Source organism: Oncorhynchus keta, chromosome 28 (assembly GCF_023373465.1).
Source record: "Oncorhynchus keta strain PuntledgeMale-10-30-2019 chromosome 28, Oket_V2, whole genome shotgun sequence".
NCBI classification, from domain to species: domain Eukaryota; kingdom Metazoa; phylum Chordata; class Actinopteri; order Salmoniformes; family Salmonidae; genus Oncorhynchus; species Oncorhynchus keta.
In genome coordinates, this window is record NC_068448.1 from 12,165,268 (window position 1) to 12,190,378 (window position 25,111).

The 25,111-nt window shown below is 43.6% G+C and overlaps 1 protein-coding gene across 7 annotated transcripts in view; it reads left to right on the plus strand.

The window, feature by feature from the left end:
* Positions 1–14,838: 14,838 nt before the first annotated feature.
* The window catches only part of LOC118372332 (sodium channel protein type 8 subunit alpha-like), a 202,394-nt gene continuing 192,121 nt past the window's right edge, over positions 14,839–25,111 (plus strand). For all 7 annotated transcript variants that reach the window (XM_052484813.1, XM_052484812.1, XM_052484811.1 and 4 more), the window contains exons 1-3: positions 14,839–14,902; positions 15,895–16,036; positions 24,755–24,960. In XM_052484813.1, the coding sequence (XP_052340773.1) occupies positions 15,973–16,036; positions 24,755–24,960 (270 nt within the window). In that variant the 5' untranslated portion in view covers positions 14,839–14,902; positions 15,895–15,972. The remainder of the gene's footprint in view (positions 14,903–15,894; positions 16,037–24,754; positions 24,961–25,111) is intronic.

Below are 25,111 nucleotides of genomic sequence, written 5' to 3' on the forward strand. Positions count from 1 at the left end.
CTCTCTCTCTCTCTCTCTCCCCTCTCTCTCTCTCTCGCTCTCTGTTTCTCTCTCTCTCTGTTTCTCTCTCTCTCTCTCTCTCTCTCTTCTCTCTCTCTCTCTCTCTCTCTCTCTCTCTCTCTCTCTCTCTCTCTCTCTCTCTCTGTTTCTTCTCTCCACAGACATTCATAGTGCTAAACAGAGGGAAGACAATCTTCCGCTTTAGTGCCAACCCTGCCTTGTACATCATAAGTCCTTTAAATCTTTTCAGGCGAATAGCTATTAAAATTTTGATACATTCATATCCTTTCAAATTGTGTCCTACCAGGAGAGACCTAAGTATTTCCTGTTCGTTTTGATTATTTATGAACATTCTGCTGCTTCTGTTAGTGCTGCATGCTAATGTGCATTTGACTGCTGCTTCTGTTAGTGCTGCATGCTAATGTGCATTTGACTGCTGCTTCTGTTAGTGTTGCATGCTAATGTGCATTTGACTGCTGCTTCTGTTAGTGATGCATGCTAATGTGCATTTGACTGCTGCTTCTGTTAGTGTTGCATGCTAATGTGCATTTGACTGCTGCTTCAGTTTAGGTAATATAGACTGTATATGACACCCTATTGCCTTTATACACTCTTAGAAAAAAAGGTGCTATCTAGAAGCTAAAAAGGTTCTTTGGCTTTCCCCATAGTAGAACCCTTTTGAGAAACCTTTTTTGGTCCCGGCAGATTGCTAAAGGGGATGATCCTTAATCATGGAAAGAGAGGTTTGACGTTTGATCATCCTAAGAAAACATTCTCCAAACGTAACCTGCCAACCTTAAAGTATCTTACTGAGCCCCCTGTAGAGGTCCTTCTAAAGGCTTCTGAAAACCCAGCCCTTGATTAAAGTAGATGACACTGAAAATGACAATAACTGAGGAGAGGAAGGAGACATAGAGGAGAGGAAGGAGACATAGAGGAGAAGAAGGAGACATAGAGAAGAGGAAGGAGACATAGAGGAGAGGAAGGAGACATAGAGGAAAGGAAGGAGACACAGAGGAGAGGAAGGAGGCATAGAGGAGAGGAAGGAGACATAGAGAAGAGGAAGGAGACATAGAGGAGAGGAAGGAAATATAGAGGAGAGGAAGGAGACATAGATGAGAGGAAGGAGACATAGAGGAGATGAAGGATACATAGAGGAGAGGAAGGAGACACAGAGGAGAGGAAGGAGGCACAGAGGAGAGGAAGGAGGCATAGAGGAGAGGAAGGAGGCATAGAGGAGAGGAAGGAGGCATAGAGGAGAGGAAGGAGACAGAGGAGAGGAAGGAGGCATAAAGGAGACATAGAGGAGAGGAAGGAGACAGAGGAGAGGAAGGAGTCAGAGGAGAGGAAGGAGACATAGAGGAGAGGAAGGAGACATAGAGGAGAGGAAGGAGGCATAGAGGAGAGGAAGGAGACAGAGGAGAGGAAGAGGGCATAAAGGAGACATAGAGGTGAGGAAGGAGACATAGAGGAGAGGAAGGAGTCAGAGGAGAGGAAGGAGACATAGAGGAGAGGAAGGAGGCATGAACGAGACAGAGGAGAGGAAGGAGACAGAGGAGAGGAAGGAGACTGAGAGTACAGGAAATGTAGAGGAGAGGAAGAAAGGAGACATAGAGGAGAAGAGGAAAGGAAGTCAGAGGAGAGGAAGCCACTATAGACTATTGATATGCAGCCCTGGTTGCTCAGATGCTGACATTGGGGTTTTCTTCACACAACCACATCGGTTGGTTAGTCTTGAAAGGTATAGTGCAGTATTTTTCATGGTTAAGTGCCAAATGGCACCCTATTACCATTGTGGTGAAGTATGTTTGTCCAGATACCCATGGACTTCCAGTCATTTTGCTAACGCTGACGCTAACGTTTTCCACTGTGAATCTCTGGACTTTTCCTTAATTCATTTCCTCACTCTTTTCAGCATGATCATTATGTGTACTATTTTGACCAACTGTATATTCATGACCTTTAGTGAACCTCCTGAGTGGTCCAAGCAAGTAGAGTAAGTTCCCGTTTATTATATGTATCTACACAGGTATATAATATAAACTAGAAAATGTTTATTATGCAGGTTTTAAACAAGTTTGGTTTAAAACAGTGGTGTATTGCTAGCCTTGATAAGAGCCTGAACGTATTACCAGTACGTCATTTCAACAGATAAAAACAATATGCTTCTTGGATTTGAAATAGTAAATTGCTCATTCTGATCATGTTCCATGCTTCTGTCATCCAGGTACACATTCACAGGGATTTATACATTTGAATGTCTTGTAAAAGTCGTCGCTCGAGGATTCTGTATAGATGGGTTTACATTCCTAAGGGATCCCTGGAACTGGCTGGATTTCATGGTCATTTCTATGGCGTAAGTATGAGAGTCCTAGAGATACACCTGTTCATTCTTATAAGACATATTAAGTATTAATATTATGGTGTGAGATAATTGATTAATAGAGCGTTAATAAGTCTAAAGGTATCGTTACTGTCCAGAATTGTCCAGGCTTTCTTTATTTCTTTCTTTCTTTGAAGGGGGGCTCAATCAGGTGTTTTCATAGGGTTCCTAACTGTTCCTGCTTATCTCTCTCTCTCTTTTCCTCCCTCTCTCTTTATCTGTCTCTCTCTCTCCTTTCCTCCCTCTATCTGTCTCTCCCTCTCTTTTCCTCCCTCTCTCTTTCTGTCTCTCTTTCTCTTTTCCTCCCTCTCTCTTTCTGTCTCTCTTTCTCTTTTCCTCCATCTCTTTATCTGTCTCTCCCTCTCTTTTCCTCCCTCTCTCTTTCTGTCTCTCTTTCTCTTTTCCTCCCTCTCTCTTTCTGTCTCTCTTTCTCTTTTCCTCCATCTCTCTATCTCTCTCTTTCTCTTTTCCTCCCTCTCTCTTTATCTGTCTCTCTCCCTCTCTTTTCCTCCCTCTTTCTGTCTCTCCCTCTCTTTTCCTCACTCTCTCTTTCTGTCTCTCTCCCTCTCTTTTCCTCCCTCTCTCTTTCTGTCTATCTTTCTCTTTTCCTCCCTCCCTCTTTCTGTCTCTCTCCCTCTCTTTTCCTCCCTCTTTCTGTCTCTCCCTCTCTTTTCCTCACTCTCTCTTTCTGTCTCTCTCCCTCTCTTTTCCTCCCTCTCTCTTTCTGTCTCTCCCTCTCTTTTCCTCCCTCTCTCTTTCTGTCTCTCTTTCTCTTTTCCTCCCTTTCTCTATCTCTCTCTTTCTCTTTTCCTCCCTCCCTCTTTATCTGTATGTCTTTCTCTTTTCCTCCCTCTCTCTTTCTCTCTCTTTCTCTTTTCCTCCCTCTCTCTTTATCGCTCTCTCTTTTCCTCCCTCTCTCTTTCTGTCTCTCTTTCTCTTTTCCTCCCTCTCTCTTTATCTGTCTCTCTCCCTCTCTTTTCCTCCCTCTCTTTTTGTCTCTCCCTCGCTTTTCCTCCCTCTCTCTTTATCGCTCTCTTTCTCTTTTCCTCCCTCTCTTTATCTGTCTCTCTCCCTCTCTTTTCCTCCCTCTCTTTATCTGTCTCTCTCCCTCTTTTCCTCCCTCTCTTTATCTGTCTCTCTCCCTCTCTTTTCCTCCCTCTCTTTATCTGTCTCTCTCCCTCTTCTTTTCCTCCCTCTCTCTTTATCGCTCTCTCTTTTCCTCCCTCTCTCTTTCTGTCTCTCTTTCTCTTTTCCTCCGTCTCTCTTTATCTGTCTCTCTTTCTCTTTTCCTCCCTCTCTCTGTCTGTCTCTCTCCCTCTCTTTTCCTCCCTCTCTCTTTCTGTCTCTCTCCCTCTCTTTTCCTCCCTCTCTCTTTCTGTCTCTCTCCCTTTCTTTTCCTCCCTCTCTCTTTCTGTCTCTCTTTCTCTTTTCCTCCCTCTCTCTTTCTGTCTCTCTCTCTTTTCCCCCCTCTCTCTTTCTGTCTCTCTCTCTTTTCCTCCGTCTCTCTTTATCTGTCTCTCTCTCTTTATCTGTCTCTCTTTCTCTTTTCCTCCCTCTCTCTTTCTGTCTCTCCCTCTCTTTTCATCCCTCTCTCTTTCTGTCTCTCTCCCTTTCTTTTCCTCCCTCTCTCTTTCTGTCTCTCTTTCTCTTTTCCTCCCTCTCTCTTTCTGTCTCTCTCTCTTTTCCTCCCTCTCTCTTTCTGTCTCTCTCTCTCTTTTCCTCCCTCTCTCTTTATCTCTCTCTCTTTTCCTCCGTCTCTCTTTATCTGTCTCTCTCTCTTTATCTGTCTCTCTTTCTCTTTTCCTCCCTCTCTCTTTCTGTCTCTCTTTCTCTTTTCCTCCCTCTCTCTTTCTGTCTCTCTCTCTTTTCCTCCCTCTCTCTTTCTGTCTCTCTTTATTTTCCACCCTCTCTCTTTATCTGTCTCTCTCTTTTCCTCCCTCTCTCTTTATCTGTCTCTCTCTCTTTATCTGTCTCTCTTTCTCTTTTCCTCCATCTCTCTTTATCTGTCTCTCTCTCTCTTTTCCTCCCTCTCTCTTTATCTGTCTCTCTCTCTTTATCTGTCTCTCTTTCTCTTTTCCTCCATCTCTCTTTATCTGTCTCTCTCTCTCTTTTCCTCCCTCTCTCTTTATCTGTCTCTCTCTCTTTTCCTCCGTCTCTCTTTATCTGTCTCTCTCTCTTTCTGTCTCTCTCTCTTTATCTGTCTCTCTCTCTTTTCCTCCCTCTCTCTCCATCTGTCTCTCCCTCTCTCTTTCTGTCTCTCTTTCTCTTTTCCTCCCTCTCTCTTTCTGTCTCTCTTTCTCTTTTCCCTCCTCCCTCCCTCCCTCCCTCCCTCCCTCCCTCCCTCCCTCCCTCCCTCCCTCCCTCCCTCCCTCCCTCCCTCCCTCCCTCTCTCCCTCCCTCTCTCTCCCTCTCTCTCTCTCTCTCTCTCTCTCTCTCTCTCTCTCTCTCTTTCTGTCTCTCTTTCTCTTTTCCTCCCTCTCTCTTTCTGTCTCTCTTTCTCTTTCCCTCCCTCTCTCTCCATCTGTCTCTCCCTCTCTTTTCCTTCCTCTCTTTATCTGTCTCTCTCGCTCACCCTCCATTTTTCTCTTTCAGTTTGCTGGAGACCTTAGGATTCTGATCAAGGCTTCATCTTACCATGTTGGATTTGACATGATATAGATGTATATTTACTAACACATTACATTACATGTTGGCAAACTAACTATAACTATAACTAACTCTAAGGCCACCATGTTTTTGATGTTGCGTAGAACTAGTTCAGCATTTTACGAAGTGGACCTTAAATATCTTTAACTTCAAGAAGTGTTTCTGTTCAACCACTACATTCGTCTTCTATCATGTGTGTCAATAACAGTTTGTAACTTGTATTTGATTCTACAGGTGTATAACAGAGTTTGTAAACCTATAGGTAATGTCTCAGCTCTGTGTATGTTCAGAGTGTTGAGGGCATTGAAAACTATTTTCTGTAATTCTAGGTAAGACAGGATGGGGGTCGATGTGTCGTGGGTCCTATGTTTTATTTTATTTATTTATTTATCCTTTTACTCCCCCTCTGTGGACAGGCTCTGTGAGTGGCGTTGTGATTACTTCCTGGTTGAGTGCGTGCGTGGTGGTGGTGTTGTGGTTACTTCCTGGTTGAGTGCGTGCGTGGTGGTGGTGTTGTGGTTACTTCCTGGTTGAGTGCGTGCGTGGTGGTGGTGTTGTGGTTACTTCCTGGTTGAGTGCGTGCGTGGTGGTGGCGTTGTGGTTACTTCCTGGTTGAGTGCGTGCGTGGTGGTGGTGTTGTGGTTACTTCCTGGTTGAGTGCGTGCGTGGTGGTGGTGTTGTGGTTACTTCCTGGTTGAGTGCGTGCGTGGTGGTGGCGTTGTGGTTACTTCCTGGTTGAGTGCGTGCGTGGTGGTGGTGTTGTGGTTACTTCCTGGTTGAGTGTGTGCGTGGTGGTGGTGTTGTGGTTACTTCCTGGTTGAGTGCGTGCGTGGTGGTGGTGTTGTGGTTACTTCCTGGTTGAGTGCGTGCGTGGTGGTGGTGTTGTGGTTACTTCCTGGTTGAGTGCGTGCGTGGTGGTGGTGTTGTGGTTACTTCCTGTTTGAGTGCGTGCGTGGTGGTGGCGTTGTGGTTACTTCCTGGTTGAGTGCGTGCGTGGTGGTGGTGTTGTGGTTACTTCCTGGTTGAGTGCGTGCGTGGTGGTGGTGTTGTGGTTACTTCCTGGTTGAGTGCGTGCGTGGTGGTGGTGTTGTGGTTACTTCCTGGTTGAGTGCGTGCGTGGTGGTGGTGTTGTGGTTACTTCCTGGTTGAGTGCGTGCGTGGTGGTGGCGTTGTGGTTACTTCCTGGTTGAGTGCGTGCGTGGTGGTGGTGTTGTGGTTACTTCCTGGTTGAGTGCGTGCGTGGTGGTGGTGTTGTGGTTACTTCCTGGTTGAGTGCGTGCGTGGTGGTGGTGTTGTGGTTACTTCCTGGTTGAGTGCGTGCGTGGTGGTGGTGTTGTGGTTACTTCCTGTTTGAGTGCGTGCGTGGTGGTGGCGTTGTGGTTACTTCCTGGTTGAGTGCGTGCGTGGTGGTGGCGTTGTGGTTACTTCCTGGTTGAGTGCGTGCGTGGTGGTGGCGTTGTGGTTACTTCCTGGTTGAGTGCGTGCGTGGTGGTGGTGTTGTGGTGCTTTTGCGAGTGTGTTTTTGTCACTGGTGTTTGTTTGTGTGTGGTCCTTCCCCTGTTTACAGATATATAACAGAGTTTGTGTGTGGTCCTTCCCCTGTTTACAGATATATAACAGAGTTTGTGTGTGGTCCTTCCCCTGTTTACAGATATATAACAGAGTTTGTGTGTGGTCCTTCCCCTGTTTACAGATATATAACAGAGTTTGTGTGTGGTCCTTCCCCTGTTTACAGATATATAACAGAGTTTGTGTGTGGTCCTTCCCCTGTTTACAGATATATAACAGAGTTTGTGTGTGGTCCTTCCCCTGTTTACAGATATATAACAGAGTTTGTGTGTGGTCCTTCCCCTGTTTACAGATATATAACAGAGTTTGTGTGTGGTCCTTCCCCTGTTTACAGATATATAACAGAGTTTGTGGACCTGGGCAATGTCTCTGCGTTGAGAACATTCAGAGTTCTCCGAGCATTGAAAACTATCTCTGTCATACCAGGTGAGATTCAGTTTAAACACTAAGGCTGATGTATATATCACACCCTTTTACTTTTATTATACTCACTAATATTATTATTATAATTTTTTATTATAATTTTTAAGCACTTCCCAAAAAAAAGAATTGGAAATAATATTTGTTGAATTGATTTTTTCCTCCAAATGTATCAAAAATGGTACTGATACATTTTTGATAGGCTTTGCAGTCTACTCCAGGTTCTTCCAAAGTGTCTCTCTTCTGCCCCAGTAGAAGTCTCATCCTAAAGGCAGCTGTGATTCTCCTGGGAAATAGCTGTAAGCCACTGTCTATGTCTATTCATTGGAATGGGCAATAGCAGAAGCCCCACTAAAGAAAAGGACACTGACAGTAGCAGTATGATAGCACATCAATAGATTATCACCAGAGACAAAGTCAAATATATGTTGATTCATTATGGGATTCATTTTTCTTTAGCTGACCATAAGGAATAGCTTATGATTAACCAACCTTTCCTGATTCACTGTACTGCACACTTTGACAAAGACTGTTGAGACATCTACAGTATAGCTCATCCGTACTTTTATCATTGGAAAAAGCCCCCAGGCTCTTGCAAGGTTTTCGAAAGATGGAGATAATTATTCATATCCAAAAATAACTAGGTAATTGGATTGGAAGAGAGGGTACAATTTAACTAAATACATTAACATTATTTATTATGGGGGAAAAAGGATGCAAATGAATGAATTTGACTGTTAAAGAAGAAACGTAGAGTATGTTGACGCTCAGCTGGGAACTGACATCCCACAGAATATACTTATTCATTATTGATGAAGACTGCCAAGCCTAGTTTGTGGACATATTTTACGCTGCATGATGCTTTTGAGTGAGTTGCTTTGCAGTATCAGCCTGCTAAAAAGCTTGACTGATGAAAGATGGCATTGAAAACGTTTGTTTTGCCCGTTTCCGTTTGGTGTTTTGTTCATGTTGATGGTTAACTTTTCATTATAATGACCGACTTGAACAGAAAATAGAACACATACTTTCCGCTGGCATTCTAGAGCTTTCTAGAATGCTGATGGGGTGACTGAATGAGCCAATAACCTTTACTTGAGTCAACACATACAGTTCATACAGTACATACAGTACATGATATGGTGTATGAAGGATGATAGTGCTTAAGTTGTAAATCGGGAGGTTCCAGAACAAAAAGTGAGCGCGAGAAAGGGGTGACCTAGGGGGCTCTGCGGTACCACAGTGAATCAACAATAAAACACCTTGCTAATAAAGCAATGCACACATATCATTGATTTTGTGTAGTGCCGTAGAGCATCAGAGGAGAGGTGCTTACAGAAGTTGCACACGTGAGTTTTTTTTTTTACTTGGGTCTGGGAAGAATTTGACCTTTCACAAACACATTTAATTCAGTTCAGTCATTTTATAGGCCTTGGAGAGTTTAGCTGAATATTTTTGAATACCTCACAAATGATCGAAATTACAGTTTACTTTGATACTGACAAACTAAGAATCTGAGAGCAATAAAAACGACCTTGTGTTGAGTCCTAGAACAGCTTTCCAGTTTCCACCCAATGATGAGCAGCTGACTCACCAGCGATGGCCGATGCGCTCATCCCAAAAGCATATCTCTTGTTTTACTTTGTAAAACAACGTTCTCTCAATCGGCCTATTTGGAAGTTGATTTAATATTTTGGTAGCCTACAGTAGGATTCAAGTCTTCTCTTTTAAGCAAGAGCCATTTGCTTTCCAACCTGTATTTTCCAACCGCGATTGTGTTTGAAATATTACATAAGGCTTGTTCCGGCTGCATGCTGTTCACTGACAGATTTGTAGCTTGTTCCCAGGCTATATACTTTGGGATTGAGCTATGTGAACGCAGTCCAAAACGAGGCAATTTTTGTAAACAGCTATTGGTCCTTTGTGGCTAAATGATGGACCTACTTCTGGTGTAGTATTATAAATGATGGACCTACTTCTGGTGTAGTATTATAAATGATGGACCTACTTCTGGTGTAGTATTATAAATGATGGACCTACTTCTGGTGTAGTATTATAAATGATGGACCTACTTCTGGTGTAGTATTATAAATGATGGACCTACTTCTGGTGTAGTATTATAAATGATGGACCTACTTCTGGTGTAGTATTATAAATGATGGACCTACTTCTGGTGTAGTATTATAAATGATGGACCTACTTCTGGTGTAGTATTATAAATGATGGACCTACTTCTGGTGTAGTATTATAAATGATGGACCTACTTCTGGTGTAGTATTATAAATGATGGACCTACTTCTGGTGTAGTATTATAAATGATGGACCTACTTCTGGTGTAGTATTATAAATGATGGACCTACTTCTGGTGTAGTATTATAAATGATGGACCTACTTCTGGTGTAGTATTATAAATGATGAACCTACTTCTGGTGTAGTATTATAAATGATGGCATTTCTTTCTGAACAGACAGCAGTTATTCTATAACTCTGGCAAATGTATTTCAATATACATACAGTATATGATATGGTATATGAAGGATGATAGTGCTTAAGTTGTAAATCGGGAGATGCCAGAACAAAAAGTGAGCGCGAGAGAGGTGAGAACAAAAAGTGATCCCGTGGCTATGATTCTATAAGGAAATAAATGATGAAGTGCAACGCTGGAGAGATGAGAGGTGCAGGTCATAGAAAGTGATCGTCATTCTAGTTCTGAGAGAGATACAGGCGCTCTTCTGTCTTTCACCACATCAACGGCCACACATTGGTCTCAAGCATAGGCTATAATGTTGCACCAACCATTAACCCGAGCCGGCCCAACACAAATCCATTCGTAAAATATCAAGTGTGGGCTGAAAATCTAAGTTTTCACATTATGTTGTTTTCGGGGGCAGGAGAATTAATGAGGAGGCAACTCGAATGAACACTGATCACTTTTGTTAGAATTTTTAGTTTGCAAACAGTGATTTTTTTTCTTCTCTCGCGTCGATGTGCCGGTGTTGTGCCGAAAATCTCCCCCTGCTTCTAATTTGCTTAATTTTGTATCTAGAGTCAAATACTTTCTGTGGAACACAACAGAGTCAAATAGTTTCTATAGAACAAACTTCACATCAGGATAGGCGACTGAAATGAATAATTATTGTATGTGTGTTATATTAATAAACATAGAGGAGGGAGTAAAATGTTGGCAAGCAATAAACATTTGAGAACAACTATGGCTGAATTATTATCCTGACACTTTCACATATACTAGTTGAATAAGACACGGGAGAGATGACGAATTTTGGCAAAGAGGTTTATTTATAGACTAATACAAAATCAGTAGCGTATTTAGGTACAGGCGACATGGGCAACCGCCCAGGGCGGCATCTTGCCAAGGGTGGGGGCAGGCGCGGGCGCTGAAGGAGGGGTTCGCCCAGGGGCCATACAAGCTAGAACCCCCACAAACACTTGAAACAAACAGCCAAACCGAAAACTGCAGACAAAAATGCTTTCTGCTACTAAGATCAGTGAAATGTAGACTAAACTGTCAACGGAGTGAAGAGCAGAAATCTCAACTAGCAAGCAAGTTGCAACAATGAAGAACGTGAAGGGGGGGAGAATTCTGGCAGGGGGAGATTTTCACCTGATCCTGCGCAAATTAAGCACTGAAGGATGGTCAGCTATGGTTCTGTCGTTCAGCCCCTCAACAAGGCAGTTAAGGCACCGTTCCTAGGCCGTCATTGTAAATAAGAATTTGATCTTAACTGACTTGCCTAGTTAAATATAAATAAATTGGTGCAAGAAACCACTTTACAAAATCAAATTCATTATTATTCCCATTATTACAGAGAATCAGACAAATTATGCTACCGTCTGCCTATTAGCTACTTATCTCTTTGGCTCACAACTGGCTATTTAAAGAGTGATAGAAATGTATATGTTTTGTGCTCTTGTAGGAAGCAATCACTCCCCCATTGTTGACTACAAATGATCTATAACTGGGCTAATAATTCACTAACTAGAAAATAATGTGAACAAATGTGCACACGTCGCTCCATGCAGCTCTCACTTTGATCTCAAGACCACTCATACTGTAGTCTACATTTACATTTACATTTAAGTCATTTAGCAGACGCTCTTATCCAGAGCGACTTACAAATTGGTGCATTCACCTTATGACATCCAGTGGAACAGCCACTTTACAATAGTGCATCTAAATCTTTTAAGGGGGGTGAGAAGGATTACTTTATCCTATCCTAGGTATTCCTTAAAGAGGTGGGGTTTCAGGTGTCTCCGGAAGGTGGTGATTGACTCCGCTGTCCTGGCGTCGTGAGGGAGTTTGTTCCACCATTGGGGGCCAGAGCAGCGAACAGTTTTGACTGGGCTGAGCGGGAACTGTACTTCCTCAGTGGTAGGGAGGCGAGCAGGCCAGAGGTGGATGAACGCAGTGCCCTTGTTTGGGTGTAGGGCCTGATCAGAGCCTGGAGGTACTGAGGTGCCATTCCCCTCACAGCTCCGTAGGCAAGCACCATGGTCTTGTAGCGGATGCGAGCTTCAACTGGAAGCCAGTGGAGAGAGCGGAGGAGCGGGGTGACGTGAGAGAACTTGGGAAGGTTGAACACCAGACGGGCTGCGGCGTTCTGGATGAGTTGTAGGGGTTTAATGGCACAGGCAGGGAGCCCAGCCAACAGCGAGTTGCAGTAATCCAGACGGGAGATGACAAGTGCCTGGATTAGGACCTGCGCCGCTTCCTGTGTGAGGCAGGGTCGTACTCTGTGGATGTTGTAGAGCATGAACCTACAGGAACGGGCCACCGCCTTGATGTTAGTTGAGAACGACAGGGTGTTGTCCAGGATCACGCCAAGGTTCTTAGCGCTCTGGGAGGAGGACACAATGGAGTTGTCAACCGTGATGGCGACATCATGGAACGGGCAGTCCTTCCCCGGGAGGAAGAGCAGCTCCGTCTTGCCGAGGTTCAGCTTGAGGTGGTGATCCGTCATCCACACTGATATGTCTGCCAGACATGCAGAGATGCGATTCGCCACCTGGTCATCAGAAGGGGGAAAGGAGAAGATTAATTGTGTGTCGTCTGCATAGCAATGATAGGAGAGACCATGTGAGGTTATGACAGAGCCAAGTGACTTGGTGTATAGCGAGAATAGGAGAGGGCCTAGAACAGAGCCCTGGGGGACACCAGTGGTGAGAGCGTGTGGTGAGGAGACAGATTCTCGCCACGCCACCTGGTAGGAGCGACCTGTCAGGTAGGACGCAATCCAAGCATGGGCCGCGCCGGAGATGCCCAACTCGGAGAGGGTGGAGAGGAGGATCTGATGGTTCACAGTATCGAAGGCAGCCGATAGGTCTAGAAGGATGAGAGCAGAGGAGAGAGAGTTAGCTTTAGCAGTGCGGAGCGCCTCCGTGATACAGAGAAGAGCAGTCTCAGTTGAATGACTAGTCTTGAAACCTGACTGATTTGGATCAAGAAGGTCATTCTGAGAGAGATAGCGGGAGAGCTGGCCAAGGACGGCACGTTCAAGAGTTTTGGAGAGAAAAGAAAGAAGGGATACTGGTCTGTAGTTGTTGACATCGGAGGGATCGAGTGTAGGTTTTTTCAGAAGGGGTGCAACTCTCGCTCTCTTGAAGACGGAAGGGACGTAGCCAGCGGTCACGGATGAGTTGATGAGCGAGGTGAGGTAAGGGAGAAGGTCTCCGGAAATGGTCTGGAGAAGAGAGGAGGGGATAGGGTCAAGCGGGCAGGTTGTTGGGCGGCCGGCCGTCACAAGACGCGAGATTTCATCTGGAGAGAGAGGGGAGAAAGAGGTCAGAGCACAGGGTAGGGCAGTGTGAGCAGAACCAGCGGTGTCGTTTGACTTAGCAAACGAGGATCGGATGTCGTCGACCTTCTTTTCAAAATGGTTGACGAAGTCATCTGCAGAGAGGGAGGAGGGGGGGGAGGGGGAGGAGGATTCAGGAGGGAGGAGAAGGTGGCAAAGAGCTTCCTAGGGTTAGAGGCAGATGCTTGGAATTTAGAGTGGTAGAAAGTGGCTTTAGCAGCAGAGACAGAGGAGGAAAATGTAGAGAGGAGGGAGTGAAAGGATGCCAGGTCCGCAGGGAGGCGAGTTTTCCTCCATTTCCGCTCGGCTGCCCGGAGCCCTGTTCTAAACATACTCCAGTTCAAAGTGAATGGCACAGATCCATATATGGCAATGGCTATTTGCATATAGGCCTACTGCTGCTCTGATTGGTTATGGCGCACCGTATAGAGTACATCATGAGTTGTGCTGTCAATGCAATAGAATCATACACCAATGTGCTCTGCCTACGAGAAAATCTCTTACACAATTAGTTTTGCATAAATCTTGCATAGTTTGTTTTATTTCGGTATATTACATTGAACGCGGCTAATATTGCGTTGATTCAATCACAATTCCCACAGTGAGGTGAAACTTTGATAGTGTTAACTAAAGGGGAAAACTGTAGAAAATTGAGTGAAGTTTAATCTCATATTGCTTCTGCACCAGCAGTCCGAGGGGAGCTGCTCACTAAAGCAAGCACTCAGTTTAGAGGAAACATTACCTACTACCATACCCCGTTCAAAGGCACTTCAATATTTTGTCTTGCCCATTCACCCTCAGAATGGGACACATACACAATCCATGTCTCAATTGTCTTATGTCATGGGAAGCACAGGTGTTCTTAATGTTTTGTATACTCAGTGTACAGGCACATACTATATACTGATGACACATCAATTTGTATTGTATTATTAAATACCCAACCCAGGCATAAGGGTTTAATGTGCGTGTTATAATGGATACTCAGGACAATCCATCCCATCGCACAATATACTGTAAGCTGAATACTGGTTGATGAATGAATGGACATAAAGCAGACAGTACAGTACAGTACTTTGATAATGGACTTATTAAACAGGCAATACAGTACAGTACTTTGATAATGGACTTATTAGACAGTATAGTACAGTACTTTGATCATGGACTTATTAAACAGGCAATACAGTACAGTACTTTTATCATGGACTTATTAGACAGGCAATACAGAACAACAAAGTCACCTTGTCTGGGAACCCCAAGATCGTCTCCCATATACAAACCTTCTGCATCATCTCTTTGGTTTGCGTGTGTGCACGTCCGTCTGTGTTTGTACCTCTGTGCGTTTGTGTGTGTGTGTGTGCAAACGTTCGTCTGTGTGTGTGTGTTTCTCCCTCCCCAGGCCTGAAGACCATTGTCGGTGCTCTAATACAATCGGTGAAGAAATTGTCAGATGTTATGATCCTCACGGTATTCTGTCTCGGTGTCTTCGCTCTGATTGGACTACAGCTCTTCATGGGCAACCTACGACAAAAATGCGTGATTTGGCCAATCAACTCCACCGAGAACTTCTTGGCCAACGGCAGCAAAGGCTTCGACTGGAATGAATACATCAATAACGACAGTACGTTGCCTGGCCGCAGTCAAACACACCAGGGTTGTGTTTTTAAGAGCACAACGTAGCAAAATGTTTCTATTTGCTGAGAAAGTTTGTCCTATATCCCTCTACATCACAGGAGGTTGGTGGGACCTTAATTGGGGAGGACGGGCTCGTGGTAATGGCTGGAGCGGAATCAGTGGAATGGTATCAATTACATCAAACACATGGTTTGATGCCATTCCATTTTCGCCGTTCCAGCAGTTATTATGAGCCGTTCTCCACTTAGCAGCCTCCACTGATCTACATAGCTGCAGAGGTCTAGCCTTCTACTCCTAAATGGCCATTAGAAAAGACAGATAGGGAATGTTTTTCTGATGCTATTCTGTATGTGTGTGTTGTGTTTCTTTCACCAGAAAATTTCTACTTCCTGCCTAGACAATTGGATGCCCTTTTATGTGGCAACAGTTCAGATTCTGGGTGAGTTGCATACAGGCCCCTGGTGTCTGTTCTGGAACTGAATGAGCTCTGCCCAAGCTGTGCCAAAAACCCTGGTCTGCCCAAGAAAGTCTTTGTAAATTATGATTTCCGGAATGGTCCAAAGATGTTTTCTAGACGACTGTTTTGGACTCTAAAATTAGTATATTTTGATGAATTTCGATCCCCACAGTGAATTATTTTCAAGTTCGCTACAAATCTAGATATTTAATTAAATAGTGATCCATTCTGACTACTACATTTGTAGTCACGCAGGACCACCTGCTGACACAGACCAATCATGAGCCGGCCTGTGATCTTTGCGCGCGTCTCTCAGGCAGGATGAAAACAACTACATCGACCATGATCCTTTGCTATTTACCAGAGGAGGCTGGTGGGAGGATCTATAGGATGCCAGGCTCGTTGTAATGGCTCCTCCCACCAGTCTCCTCATCATAATCCTTAGTGTGTTTTTGGTGTCATTCACCCCCATATGGCGCGCTTCAAATTGAAAAAAATTCCGTCTTCATGCGCCATCAGGAGTTTTCCATAGGATACATGGATGACTTCAGCGCTATCACTCTCCACTGGTTTAAATGTGTCTGTCTGTCTGTCTGTCTGTCTGTCTGTCTGTCTGTCTGTCTGTCTGTCTGTCTGTCTGTCTGTCTGTCTGTCTGTCTGTCTGTCTGTCTGTCTGTCTGTCTGTCTGTCTGTCTGTCTGTCTGTCTGTCTGTCTGTCTGTCTGTCTGTCTGTCTGTCTCTGTCTCTCCTTCTTCTGTCTGTCTGTCTGTCTGTCTGTCTGTCTGTCTGTCTGTCTGTCTGTCTCTGTCTCTCCTTCTGTCTGTCTGTCTGTCTCTCATTCTGTCTGTGTCTGCCTGTCTATCATTCTTCTTTCATTAAACCAGACAACTGTACTATCCGGCAGCCATGTTGTTTTTGTATGTAAATATTGCTGAGTCTTTGTATGGTTGTGTGGCCCTCTCCTCTCCCCCCAGCCGCTGCCCTGAAGGCTTCACATGCATGAAAGCTGGCAGGAATCCAAATTACGGTTACACCAGCTTTGACAGCTTTGGATGGGCTTTCCTGGCTCTCTTCAGACTCATGACACAGGACTTCTGGGAGAACCTCTACATGCTGGTGAGCACAGAATGAAATAGAACATACAGTATTATATACATGGCTTCAAACTATGATATTGTATATCTATGCTGGTGAGACAGGCTTGTTGTTTTACCAAAGGATATGTTGGTTTGGTTTTGAGTTACACCACTGTTCAAAAGTTTGGGGTCACTTAGAGATGTCCTAGTTTTGAAAGAAAAGCATTTTTTTTTGTCCATTAAAATAACATCAAATTGATCAGAAATACAGTGTAGACATACAGTGTAGACATTGTTCATGTTGTAAATGGCTAATGTAGCTGGAAATGGCAGATTTTTAATGGAATATCTACATCGGCGTACAGAGGCCCATTATCAGCAACCATCACTCCTGTGTTCCAATGGCACATTGTGTTAGCTAATCCAAGTTTATCATTTTAAAAGGCTAATTGATCATTAGAAACCCTTTTGCAATTATGTTAGCACAGCTGAAAACTGTTGTTCTGATTAAAGAAGCAATAAAACTGGCCTTCTTTAGACTAGTTGAGTATCTGGAACATCAGCATTTGTGGGTTCGATTACAGGCTCAAAATGTCCAGAAACAAAGAACTTTCTTCTGAAACTCGTCAGTCTATTCTTGTTCTGAGAAAAGAAGGCTATTCCATGCGAGAAATTGCCATGAAACTGAAGATCTCGTACAACGCTGTGTACTACTCCCTTCACAGAACAGCGCAAACTGGCTCTAACCAGAATAGAAAGAGGAGTGGGAGGCCCCGGTGCACAACTGAGAAAGTGGACAAGTATATTAGAGTGTTTAGTTGGAGAAACAGATGCCTCACAAGTTCTCAACTGGCAGCTTCATTAAATAGTACCCGCAAAACACCAGTGTCAACGTCAACAGTGAAGAAGCAACTCTGGGATGCTGGCCTTCTAGGCAGAGTTGCAAAGAAAAAGCCAAATCCCAGACGTGGTGGTGAGGCGGGGCTAGCATTGAAGATCAGGAGTAATGGTCCGGCGTTGTAGTGGAGAAACAGTCCGATACTGGTAGAATGGCAAGTATTATCCAGGCAAAAAAAAGGGCTGGTATCTGTGCAGAAGGAAAACGCCGCTAGCAGTGGCTAACAATGACTAAATAGTGTGTAGCTAATTAGCTAGTTATCTTCTGATGGCTAGACGGTTCTGGCTATAAGGTCTAAAAATGAAACATAATAGCGGTTCCGTCTCACATTGCGTGAGGCAGGTTACCGGAAGGTATAATTGAATTAAAATGGAAAAGAGATTGAAAATAAAATTGAAATATATACAAAAAAATGCGAAAAATACAGAAGTACATGAGAGGACGAACAAACAAAACACGTCTGCACTGTTACGCCATCTTGGAGTATCCTGCCTTGGCAAATCGCGCTGTTAAGACACTGATGCCCTTTGCGTACCTTTGCGTACCACGTACCTATGTGAGAGTGGATTCTCGGCCCTCACTTGCATGAAAAGTAAATACAGGCACAGACTGTGTGTGGAAATGATTTAAGACTGAGACGCTCTCCAATATAACCCAACATTGCAGAGTTACAGTATGTGCATCCTTTCAAGCACACCCTTCTCATTAACCTGTGGTGAGTTATTCACAATTTTCGATTAAAAAATAAAGTTTTATATGTAAGATGGTCAAAATAAAGAGCAAAATTATTGATGATTATTATTATATTATTATTTATGGCCTGGTCCTTTAAGAGCTCTTTGTCTCTTCCCATGAGCCAGGTTGTGACAAAAACTCACACTCATTCTTATGTTTAATAAATGTATCGTATAGTGTGTGTGTGGTAGGCTTACAATGATGGCAAAAAAACATAATTTGAGAGTGCGCTGACCCTGGGGCTAGAGGGGGTACGCAGCTGGAGGTTGAATGTTTGAAGGGGTACGGGACTATAAAAAGTTTGGGAGCCAAAGCTCTAGAGGCACCAATTCCTCCAATGTTAGAGTGCGTTGGAGATCATTCCACACGTAAGGTGCAAAGAAGCTAAAAGCAGATCTACTCACTGGAGATGGAAGGGACCTCCGGAGTTAACCATCCCTGAGAGCAGGTGTCTTGTACGTCTAGAGTTCTTTTTTTGTAACAGTATTTTTATTGGAATTTCACCATTTTCACCCATATTAAGAGATACAACAACAAAGACAAAACAAAAACACAGCACTCACTTACACATACCTGCATATATATATATATATATACACACATACATACCCATATATATATATATACCTACATACAGTGGGGAGAACAAGTACTTGATACACTGCCGATTTTGCAGGTTTTCCTACTTACAAAGCATGTAGAGGTCTGTAATTTTTTTTATCATAGGTACACTTCAACTGTGAGAGACGGAATCTAAAACAAAAATCCAGAAAATTACATTTTATGATTTTTAAGTAATTAATTTGCATTTTATTGCATGTGTATTAAATACTTGTTCTCCCCACTGTATATCTACACATATACACACACATACATGCACACTCTTCCTCTTCCCGCTCGGTGCTTCTCTCACCCCATCCCCATCATTGCGTCTCTCAATACATACATTTTAAACAAACATACAAACAGAAATTAAACAAAAAAGTTGAGTTTAAACCAAGAGGTTAGGTTCCACACATGGAACGTACAGTATAATTCTGAAATACATAGATCACCACCATTCTAAGAGAATCCTTGCAGCATAATAGCTGATACCTCAGGTTCTAGGTAATTTAGATAAGGTTCCCATACTTTGTAGAACTGATCTGTTTTAGAATGCAATGTACATGTCAGATATTCCAGAGGCACCCATTCAAATAGTATCTTATGCCAATCTTTAATAGAAGGAACCGTATAACTAATCCACTGTAAAATGATGTTTTTCCTCGCTGAGAAGGTAAGGATGTTGTAAAGCCTCCTCTTACCCACAGAAGTAACATGCCTACTAGGGAGACCCAACAGTAAAGGAACTGGGTCCAATTCTAGATCAACCCCTAGGATCTTTTCGATTTCTTGCAGAACACCAGACCAGTATCTTTGTATTTTGGTACATGACCATAAACAATGTGTTAGGGTGCCTGTATCAGTTTTACATTTAAGACACTAAGGAGAAGAGGAACAGGGGCTAAAAGCATGTCTACAATTTGGGGATACAGTATATGCAATCTGTGTATTATTCTTAATTGGATTCTTCTAGTACGATTACATATAGATATTGTTTTTGCATATCTCCAAATGTCCTCCCACATCTCTTCGTCAATAGTAACAGACAATTCTTTCTCCCAAACTTGTTTCACCCTCTGTGTGTCGACAGCAGAAAATGACCTTAAAGTATCATAAAACAGACTTACAGACATTTTCCTTTTTGGGAAAAAAAAGCATTCTTTCAATGACAGACATATCAGGGTTACCAATTAAGGTGGTGCTCTTCAGAATTTAATGTCTTACTTGTAGGAAGCAGAAAAAGTACTGCTTGGGGAGTCGATATTTCTGGACCATGTGCTCAAATGACAATAAAATCTTATCACCAAATAAGTCATTTTGTCTGCGTATGCCCTTATTAAGCCACAGGTTAAAGCGAGCATCCAGCAATCCTGGACCAAAATCTGGGTTGTTAAGAATTGGGGTAAAAGCAGAGGTTAGTTTGGACCTTCCCAAAAAATGTTGAACTGACCTCCATACTTTGAGTGTGTTCAGTGTAACTGGATTATTGCAGTGATCTTCTACAGACTTGAACCTTCTGAAAAATAAAAGATCCTGTAAGGGGTATTTTTAAAGAGAAGTCTCAATGTCTAACCAAATAGAGGAGTCATCATTTGAGATCCAGTCAGAAATATAACAAAGGTGGGCACACCATTGATAGAACTTGATATTGGGCAGGTCCAAGCCGCCCATAGAACTTGGCAGCTGCAATATTGCCATCTTAAGTCTTGGCTTGCGTTTACTCCATATAAAGGAACTTCGCCATCCATTTACATCCTTTATTACCTTATTGGAGAGTAATACTGGGATCATTTGTATTGGGTAAAGTAGTCTAGGTAAAATGTTCATTTTCAAATGTTCATGTTCAATTCTACCCAACCAAGAAATCGGGAGAGATTTCCAGCGGAGGATCGTCATATAAAACTTTCACCCATTTTATAAAGTTGTCCCCAAAATGTATTTAGAGCAAAGAATAGGTAAGACCACTCCACACGATCAAATGCTTTCTCAGTATTTAGGGAGAGCACAAGACCAGCCACAGCACTTCGTTGGTAGGCTTGAATTACATTAAGAAGCCGCCTGATGTTGTTGCATGACTTACGGCCCTTAATGAAGCCAGTTTGGTCTCCTTTCACAATTAGTGGCAGTGAGTCCTCTAATCTTGTGGCTAGAATTTTAGAAAGCAATTTTCTATCCACATTCAGAAGTGAAATGGGTCTCTACGAGGAACAAGACTCTGGACATTTTCCCTTTTTGAGAATAAGTGATATGTGGGCTTCTCTCAGCGTTTGAGGGAGCTGGTCATTTGAAAATGAGTGGTTAAACATATCACGCAATGGCTCAAGGATCAGGCCATGGAACTCTTTATAGAACTACAAAACCCATCTGGTCCTGGGGCCTTACCATTTTGCAGATTCTTAATTGCGAACATTACCTCTTTCTCGGCCAACACACTGTCATTGACACTGACCCAACTCCAGCCACTTTAATAATGGGAATTGATGGGAAATGATGTAAATATATCACCAGCCACTTTAAACAATGCTACCTTATATAATGTTACTTACCCTACATTATTCATCTCATATGCATACGTATATACTGTACTCTATATCATCGACTGCATCCTTATGTAATACATGTATCACTAGCCACTTTAACTATGCCACTTTGTTTACTTTGTCTACATACTCATCTCATATGTATATACTGTACTCGATACCATCTACTGTATGCTGCCCTGTACCATCACTCATTCATATATCCTTATGTACATATTCTTTATCCCCTTACACTGTGTATAAGACAGTAGTTTTGGAATTGTTAGTTAGATTACTTGTTGGTTATCACTGCATTGTCGGAACTAGAAGCACAAGCATTTCGCTACACTCGCATTAACATCTGCTAACCATGTGTATGTGACAAATAAAATTTGATTTGATTTGGTAATAGGGGCATTAAGGAGAGACCTCTGTTCTTCGGAATGAGTAGGGAGCTCAATCTTAGAAAAGAAGTTCTCCATTCATTTGGGTGCGTCATTTGTCAGTTCTGAGGCATAAAGATTTGCATAAAATTTCTAAAGAGTCATTTATCAATTTATTTTCATATAAATGATTGCCATCAGAAACAGTAATAGTAGCAATTGACTGTGAGTCAGCTCTCTGTTTAGCTAGGTACGCCAAGTACTTTCCTGGCTTATCGCCATGTTCATATAGCTTTTGCCAGACAAATATAATTTTCTTTTCAGCGTCCTGTGTTAGGAGAGAGTCCAACGTTGATCTAAGGACTGATATGTACATCTATAGGTTAATAATAAAGTAAGGTATGGAGGAAGTTTATGCAAGATGGCTGTATAAACAAAAATAGTGCAATGCATTGATCTTTGAGACTTCAAAGAGGGCCAGCCTACCTTTTGATACAGAATGCCGTGATGTGTACTCAATCTATCACCCGTAATAAAGCCTAGTGAGCTGTGATAAACTGTTTTCAATGGCTTCAAATAAACACAATAAGAATGACAATAATGAGGCTATATACAGGGGGCACCGGTACCGAGTCAGTGTGTTGAGGTACAGGCTAGTTGTGGTAATCTGTACATGTAGGTGGGGGTGAAGTGACTATGCATAGGTAACAAACAAACAGCAGTGTACAAGGGGGGTCAATGTGGCGATTTTTATGAATTGTTCAGCAGTCTTATGGCTTGGGGGTAGAAGCTGCTGAGGAACCGCTCCCCTACAGCCTCGTCGATGTTAATGGTGGCCTATTCGGCCCGCCTTTTCCTGTAGACCACGATCAGCTCCTTTGTCTTGCTCACATTGAGGGAGAGGTTGTTGTCCTTGAACCACACTGCCAGTTCTCTGACCTCCTCCCTATAGGCCATCTCATCGTTGTCGGTGATCAGGCCTACCAATGTTGTGTCGTCAGCAAACGTAATGATGGTGTTGGAGTCGTGTTTGGCCACGCAGTTGTGGGTGAACAGGGAATACAGGAGGGGACTAAGTACACACCCCTGAGGGGCCCCAGTGTTGAGGATCAGCATGGCAGACGTATTGTTGCCTACTCTTACCACCTGGGGCGGCCCGTCAGGAAGTCCAGGATCCAGTTGCAGATTGAGGTGTTTAGTCTCAGGGTCCTTAGCTTAGTGATGAGCTTTGAGGGTACTATGGTGTTGAACGCTGAGCTGGAGTCGATGAACAGCATTCTCATATAGGTGTTCCTTTTGTCCTGGTGAGAAAGGGCAGTGTGAAGTGTGATTGAGATTGTGTCATCTGTGGATCTGCTGGGGCGGTATGCGAGTTGGAGTGGGTCTGGGGGTGTAGGAGGATAATGACAAAGCAAAAACGTTTTTTTAGTCATTTAAAAAAAAACTTGAAATATCACATTTACCTAAGTATTCAGACCCTTTACTCAGTACTTTGTTGAAGCACCTTTTGCAGCGATTACAGCCTCGAGTCTTCTTGGGGAGTTTCTCCCATTCTTCTCTGCAGATCCTCTCAAGCTCTGTCAGGTTGGATGGGGAGCGTTGCTGCACAGCTATTTCCAGGTCTCTCCAAAGATGTTTGATCAGGTTCAAGTCCGGGCTCTGGCTGGGCCACTCAAGAACATTCAGAGACTTGTCCGGAAGCCACTCATGTGTTGCCTTGGCTGTTTTCTTAGGGTCGTTGTCCTGTTGGAAGGTGAACCTTCACCCCACTCTGAGGTTCTGAGCGCTCTGGAGACGGTTTTCATCAAGGATCTCTGTTTGCTCCGTTTATCTTCGCCTCGATCCTGACTAGTATCCCAGTCCCTGCCGCTGAAAAACATCCCTACAGCATGATGCTGCTGCCACCACCATGCTTCACCATAGCGATGGTGCCCGGTTTCCTCCAGACGTGACGTATGGCATTCAGGCCAAGAGTTCAATCTTGGTTTCATTAGACCAGAGAATATTGTTTCTCATGGTCTGAGAGTCTTTAGATGCATGTTGGCAAACTCCAAGTGGGCTATCATGTGCATTTTACTGAGAAGTGGTTTCCGTCTGGCCACTCTACCATAAAGGCCTAATTGGTGGAGTGCTGCAGAGATGGTTGTCCTTGTGGAAGGTTCTCCCATCTCCAGAGAGGAACTCTAGAGTTCTGTCAGAGTGATCATTGGGTTCTTGGTCACCTCCTGAACAAGGTCTTTCTCCCCAGATTGGTCAAATTGAACTGGCAGCCAGCTCTAGGAAGAGTCTTGGTGTTTCCAACTTCTTCCATTTAAGAATGATGGAGGCCACTGTGTTTTTGGGAACCTTCAATGCTGCATAAATATTTTGGTACCCTTCCCCAGATTTGTGCCTCGACACAATCTAGTCTTGGAGCTTGTTTTTTTGCTTTGACATGCATTGTCAACCATGGGACATTTCTACAAACATGTTTTCGCTTTGTCATTATGGGGTGTTGTGTGTAGATTGCTGAGGAAATTGTCTTATTTAATCCATTTTAGAATAAGGCTGTAACATAACAAAATATGGAGAAAAGTCAAGGGTTCTGAATACTCTCCGAAGGCACTGTACATGAAATGATGGAATTCCAAATAACATTCAGAATCAGAGTGGCTGTTTTCCTTCCTCTCTGCTTGAGTCTCATGGTTTCTCCTCTGGGGATAGCAACTCACTGAAAGGACTGGCCTTATGTTAGCTAGCTGTCTGGTGGGGTGTGCTTCCACTGCACTATTCATGGAAAACTGAAATGCAGATATGGGGAGCCCAGGCTTCATTTGATAAATAACGCCAAGTTGTGACCATGCTGGGAACCCAACACACACACACACACACACACACACACACACACACACACACACACACACACACACACACACACACACACACACACACACACACACACTGGGATCAGTCAGTGCATGGAAGTACTTCTGGTGTTGAGGCACAACCAGTAACAATTCCTAGCGTAAAATCAGTTCAACACCTCACTGTTAATCGGCTTACATAATGTCTATGACAGGGAATTAGAGTAATCATCACACTCTAGTAAGCAGAAGGGAATGTAAATTAAATTAATTGTGTTTGCAGTGGGGAAGTGTTACAGTACCGCCACTAGCGTTTAGATTCTACACTTCTACACAGCCTGGATAGGTTCAACAGTACTCAGTAACTGATACATAACCTCTGACCTCTAACGTTTGAACTTTACCCTTTAACCCCACCTCAATATGAACCTCACATCCCTGTCATATGACCCAGTTATCATCGTAATGACGGCCTGGATAAAGGAGGCGGAACCAATTGACGACCTCTTCTGAAGAACTGGATGGGAGACAAGTGTCTGACTCTGTTGTACTCTCTGTTCTCTTCCAGACCCTAAGGTCGACAGGATTGTTCGGTTAGAGGTCAGAGGGTATAGGTCAAATATCAGTGTTTTATTTCCAGGTAGAACCCTTTTGGATTCCATGTAAAACCCTTTCCACAGAGGGTTCGACGTGGAACCCTAAGGGGTTATACCTGGAATCAACCCTTTTTTTCTATGAGTGTATCTGACCCTCTGCTGTCTTCTCTCCCCCTCCCAGACCCTGCGGGCAGCAGGAAGACCTACATGATCTTCTTTGTGTTGGTGATCTTCGTGGGGTCCTTCTACCTGGTCAATCTGATCCTGGCTGTGGTGGCCATGGCCTATGAGGAGCAGAACCAGGCCACCATGGAGGAGGCTGAGCAGAAAGAGGCGGAGTTCAAAGCCATGCTGGAGCAGATCAAGAACCAGCAGGAGGCTGCACAGGTCAGTATCCCAGTGTCCCTGTGTCTCAGCATGTCTATGGAACCTTTTTCCCGATAGACTTTATAGTGCACTACTTTTGACCAGGTAGTGCACTATCTCTAGGGAAAGGGGTGTCATTTCAGATGCATTCTTTGTGACCATACACTGTATA